The following is a 4,952-nucleotide window of genomic DNA, read 5'->3' as shown; positions in this document are numbered from 1 at the left end:
TACTGATACAAAGCACATTCAAGCAAAAAAAAGAGACATTTCAAACATCAGATAAAGTTGTCTATGGAGCAACTGTATACAGCCCAATGTGCGATAGTAGAAAACCTCGCCATATTGTGGAAAAATTATGATATATATGAATATCTTTAATTAATAACAACGAATGCTTTTCATTCATCAATGAAAATATTATATAAAAGTTGCTAAAAAGATGTGAATAGTGTCAATTCATATGAAAAAAATTTTTGTATATCCCAAAAAATAATTTACCATTTCCAAACTTCCTGTTCGTCCTCTTGATTTTTTTTGCGCTTAGTTGGACTAGGACCATCATTTGGTTCTGTTTTTACCTTTGTTGACTTTGACTTTTCTGGTTTCTTTTTCTTCTTTTTAGGCATCTCTTCTTCTTCGTCATCATCATAAGTCGGCTCTAGAAATAGTCATCATCATGAATTAATGAATAGCACATAAAGGCAAGTAAGGTATTAACACTATCCTTGTTTTGAATTTTAGCATTATCTGTCTCAATGCAATCAGTAGAAATTATAACCTTCTTAACTATTTCAGTGTCATATATGTGATATTATGTAAATATATCTTTACTTTTGAACAAAAAAGTTCCATAGCAAACTATTTTTATATGGCGTGTTCACAACAAAAGTCCTATACAAACCCTTTTTCACTTTTTTCTTTGATTTTTTTCGTTGCAGCAATGGAGTATCCTCTTCACTTTCACTGGCCACACGTTTTTTTGCACCCATCCGTTCCAACTATTGAACAGTCAAAAATAATTACATAATTTAAAATCAAGGATATGTTTATACTATTAAGAGATAATAATGTGTCAGTATCTAAAACTAACCTTAGTCAATATATACTCTACTTAACATCCAAGCAATATTGTACAACCATTTTTATGTTTTAATATTGGGATCATTGCTATGTTATTACATATGAAATACAATACTGAGCTTTTGGAGTAGGAATAACATTAAAAAAAAAACAATACCAGTGGAGTATCCTCTTCACTTTCTTCTTCAGGTGGAAGCTCAGACAGAGGTTCATCTTTAAACTGTGACATTGAATAATCACACGATGAAACAGTTGTATTGCCTGCATTAAACCCATCTTCACTTTCTTCCTTTATCTCTCCTTTTATTTCAGGCTCATCAATCTGTACACAAGATAATTAAACTAATTAAAATAAAAAATACATTTTTTAATCACACCATTATTAATATTGAAGAAACCAATTTTCAAATTAACACTAAAAATTGTCCATATTGTGCTTAAATCAAATAAAAAATATACTTAGACAATAAATATTTACCTGCATTGGTTCATCTTTGACAGATTCCTTATAGTCTAATTCAGATTTTATTTTGTCATGATGATCTGAACTTCTTTCTTTATCTCTGGACCTATAAAAACTAAATATATACATACATTCATAATTAAAAGAAGAAGAAAAATGGTAAATAATAATAGGCACCTATGTTTGTCTTTAGAACTGGAGTGTTTATCACTACGATGTTTATCACTTCGATGGTGGTCCTTGTCTCTTTCTTTAGATTTGTAGTCCTTATCTTTTGAAGAAGAACTTTTATGTTCTCTTTCCCGCTCCTTGTCCTTAGATGAGGACTTCTTTTCTCCATCACTGCTGTTGTTCTTATGTTTGTCAAGATCACTCTTTTCTCTGTGTTTCTCTTTGTCACTCCGGTGTTTATCTTTACTGCTACGATCTTTATCTTTATCAGAACGATCTTTGCTTTTTTCACTTCGTTCTCTCTGATCGCCGCGATCTTTATCTTTACTAGATGATTTGTGAGAGCTACTATGATTTTTACTACTTGAATGTTTGTCTTTATCCTTATCTCTATAAAAATAAAAGTTAGTACACGTTACAATCACATTACAATGTAATGTAAGTGAAAGTGGAATAAGAAAATTCTAGAATATTTACCTGCTTGAACTACTGCTGTGTTTGGACGAGCTTTTGTGGTCGCGGTCTTTGTCGCGGTGCTTGTCTTTGCTGGACGACTTGTGACTACTTTTATGCCTGTCAGAACTGCTGTATCCGTTGTGAACCCCGTTCACGTGTTCATTTTTATTGCCGTTTACCTTTCCCTGTGAAAAGATAATTTTTTATTACAACTAACCTATAAAATAATTTTTGGGACTTTCAATTTTACTTAGTCAATGTTTTAATAACACAGAAAAATATTCATACTAGAAGTTACAACTAAAAAAATTGCCAACCGACCGACGCTACTATACGACTAGAGAATTGTCGTTGACGCCATATTGGGACTTAGAAAATTTTCGCTTCGAATCACTACTGAACATCAGTAAACAAGAAAATTCAGTGATTGTTCAAAAGTATATGATATATCAAATGAAAGTATATCCAAAATATAGTTAATATGGATACTTACTGCTTCACAATCATTATCACTGGCTGGATTTTCAACACTCATTTTGCCCACGTATAATTTCCCTTGTGCGAGATTACATGAGGTCGCGGGCCGGTCGAGCGAACGCAAATTCTAAGTGCTGTAATGTGACGAATGCGCATGCGCTATCCGTGGTTATAAACAACTTCAGGTGAATTGGTTCAATGTTCTCATTTGCAAAAGGTTCAGAGCAGTGGTAATGTTGCCTAGAATAAAATAAGTTTAAGTTTGACTTTTCAACGTCGCACTTTAAGATTTATCTAATTTCTTCTTGCAGCGAATGAAACTTAGTATTAGATATGGAAAAATGATTATTAAATATGGAAATTGTACGGTTTTGGCCTGTACAATTTTTATTATTATCTAAGGATTTTAAGTCAAGTTTGTTAGTTTGTTATAGCACCATGGAGTGTGGAAAGTGTAAAGCCACTGTACGATCACCAGAGAGTTAGCAACATTATGCTTCCATGCCTGCCATGCTGTCACAGTCATCGCCTCAAATTCGATGGCAGGTGTCAGGTTTTTGTCATTAATTATTATGCTATCGCATTAGAAAAATTGTTGAATGATGATTATTACAGTTGATATTATATTGAATCGAAGAATTTAGATCCAGCTGCGATTCAATAAATACCTTAAAAGGAATAAGTAGTTAGACAACATAGTTAATATTAGTTTTATGCTGTTAATTTTTGTTTGTTGCAAAACACTTGTCCTAGGTTGAACTAGGCTAATTTTTAATAAAAATACCAGCCTAAAAATAGTTCTTAACATGAGTACTTCGGTTGCTACAGACTTACAAAACCTTAATGACAACGATGCCGTTAAAAAAGGACCAGCGGACGGCGATAATAATGAAGATAGTCAAAGCAAAGGAGAACATGCAAGTGTCGTTGCCGCTCATTACAACCACATAGAAGACAAGGGGTTAAAAGAACGGTTTAATTCTCCTATTTTCTATTTAAGGAACTTTAACAATTGGGTCAAAAGTGTATTAATACAGGAGTACATAGATAAGGTAAAAGAAAAAGACTATGGTAAAGCTTTGAAAGTTCTTGACATTTGCTGTGGTAAGGGAGGCGATTTAAGTAAATGGCAGAAAGCTCGAGTAGATCACGTCATTTTTGCGGATATAGCTGAAGTATCCATACAGCAGTGTCAAGCTCGCTATGAAGATTTGAAGCGTAGACAAGGCCGTTTGTTCTCTGCGGAATTTATTGCACTTGATTGCACTAAAGCTGGTTTAAGACATAAATACAGAGATCCTTCTATCAACTTTGATTTAGTCAGTTGTCAGTTTGGATTGCATTATAGTTTTGAAAGTTTGGGACAAGCAAGAAGAATGCTTACAAATATATCAGAATGCTTAAGACCTGGTGGATATTTCTTTGGAACAATACCTAATGCATATGAAATTGTTTCTAGAGCACAAAAATCAGAGAATAATGCATTTGAAAATAGAATATATAAAATTAAATTGTTGTTTGACCCTAGGAATGGTTATCCTCTCTTTGGTGCTAAGTATGATTTTCAATTAGAAGGAGTAGTGAATTGTCCTGAGTTTTTAGTGAATTTTAAATTATTTGTAAAACTTGCAGCAGAATATGGGCTTGAATTAGTATATCAAGCAGGGTTTTCTGATTTTTATAATGATTATTCAGTAAATTACAAACAACTGATAGAAAGGATTATGTGTTTTGAAACATATCCTCCGCCACATGGTAAAGAATTAATAGGAGATGAGGTGGAATATGAGCATGCTAAAGTATTTTGGGACAGTAATAATTATAAGACTGAAAATACTCGCCTTGGTACTATGAGTACATGCGAATGGGAAGTTGCAAGTGAGTCTAACAAAACATATTTCATTTTCATTTTACTTATCCATGTACTTCTTATAATGGACATTGTTTGTTTCAGCAATTTACATGGCATTTGCATTTAAGAAATGTAAAACTTCTTGGGATGCAAATGGAAAGCCACAATATAGTTCTGCATCAAAAAATGAATCTGGAGGAGAGAAAAGTAGTCAAAAGTGAACAAAGTAATACTTAGTTTAATATGCACTGAAATACAGATACTAAAGTTTAGGGGGCATTGTATTTACAAACTCTTTAATGTGATGAAATAATTTTTGAGTTAATTATTTGTCTCAATTTGTTTCTTTATTTAATTGTTCTTTAAGTGACTTTAGTTTATTTTTATTTACCACTTTGATCACACACTTAAAACATATGTGGATGAAAGCCTAATTATATGTTTTGTTTTGAGCAAAGGCTGAAAGAATCCTTAGATGTTGCATTTAGTTAATTGCTAATTTATTATCGTAAGTTCATCATCATCTCCCATGCCTTATCCTACTCCCGTAGGGTCGGCGCACCGGATTTTCGTCCTCCAAAGCAGACCTCCTTACTTATTATCATAAGTTATCCCTCAATTTAAACTATTCAATTTGTCTTTATTACTCTTTCATAATTAATGTCTATCATGTCAAAATAA

General features: G+C 32.6%; 2 protein-coding genes across 3 annotated transcripts in view; one reads left to right on the top strand and one right to left on the bottom strand.

Annotated features, from left to right (window-relative positions):
* LOC106099633 (DNA topoisomerase I, mitochondrial) overlaps window positions 1-2,569 on the bottom strand; it is an 8,037-nt gene extending 5,468 nt beyond the window's left edge. Inside the window, exons 1-7 of the mRNA XM_013278229.1 lie at window positions 2,436-2,569; window positions 1,964-2,127; window positions 1,493-1,876; window positions 1,331-1,421; window positions 1,010-1,174; window positions 674-770; window positions 271-430 (exon numbers count right to left, since the gene is read on the bottom strand). Coding sequence (XP_013133683.1) covers window positions 271-430; window positions 674-770; window positions 1,010-1,174; window positions 1,331-1,421; window positions 1,493-1,876; window positions 1,964-2,127; window positions 2,436-2,477 — 1,103 coding nt within the window. The 5' untranslated portion in view covers window positions 2,478-2,569. The remainder of the gene's footprint in view (window positions 1-270; window positions 431-673; window positions 771-1,009; window positions 1,175-1,330; window positions 1,422-1,492; window positions 1,877-1,963; window positions 2,128-2,435) is intronic.
* A 123-nt stretch (window positions 2,570-2,692) lies between these two features.
* LOC106099636 (mRNA cap guanine-N7 methyltransferase) lies at window positions 2,693-4,596 on the top strand. 2 transcript variants are annotated; one of them, XM_013278233.1, is made up of 3 exons: window positions 2,693-2,961; window positions 3,248-4,297; window positions 4,374-4,596. In XM_013278233.1, exons 1-3 carry the CDS (start codon window positions 2,913-2,915, stop codon window positions 4,490-4,492), a joined length of 1,218 nt encoding a protein of 405 aa, XP_013133687.1. In that variant the 5' UTR covers window positions 2,693-2,912; the 3' UTR covers window positions 4,493-4,596. The 2 variants fall into 2 exon arrangements, with proteins under 2 accessions (XP_013133687.1, XP_013133686.1); XM_013278232.1 differs by having other exon boundaries at window positions 2,693-2,972.
* The last annotated feature ends 356 nt before the right edge of the window (window positions 4,597-4,952 follow it).

This window comes from Papilio polytes, unplaced genomic scaffold (assembly GCF_000836215.1).
Source record: "Papilio polytes unplaced genomic scaffold, Ppol_1.0 DF824102.1, whole genome shotgun sequence".
Taxonomy (NCBI): Eukaryota; Metazoa; Arthropoda; class Insecta; order Lepidoptera; family Papilionidae; genus Papilio; species Papilio polytes.
The sequence above is the reverse complement of the archived record's forward strand: the minus strand, read 5'-3'. Positions and strand labels throughout refer to the sequence as shown.

What these genes read in the sequence shown, in the direction of transcription:
- LOC106099636 (XM_013278232.1), top strand. Translation starts at nt 2,921, where the DNA reads ATGCCTGCCATGCTGTCACAGTCATCGCCTCAAATTCGATGGCAGGTG. An exon ending in AATTCGATGGCAGGTGTCAG is followed by an intron (nt 2,973 to 3,247) that starts GTTTTTGTCATT and finishes CGGTTGCTACAG; the next exon opens with ACTTACAAAACCTTAATGAC. An exon ending in ATGCGAATGGGAAGTTGCAA is followed by an intron (nt 4,298 to 4,373) that starts GTGAGTCTAACA and finishes TGTTTGTTTCAG; the next exon opens with CAATTTACATGGCATTTGCA.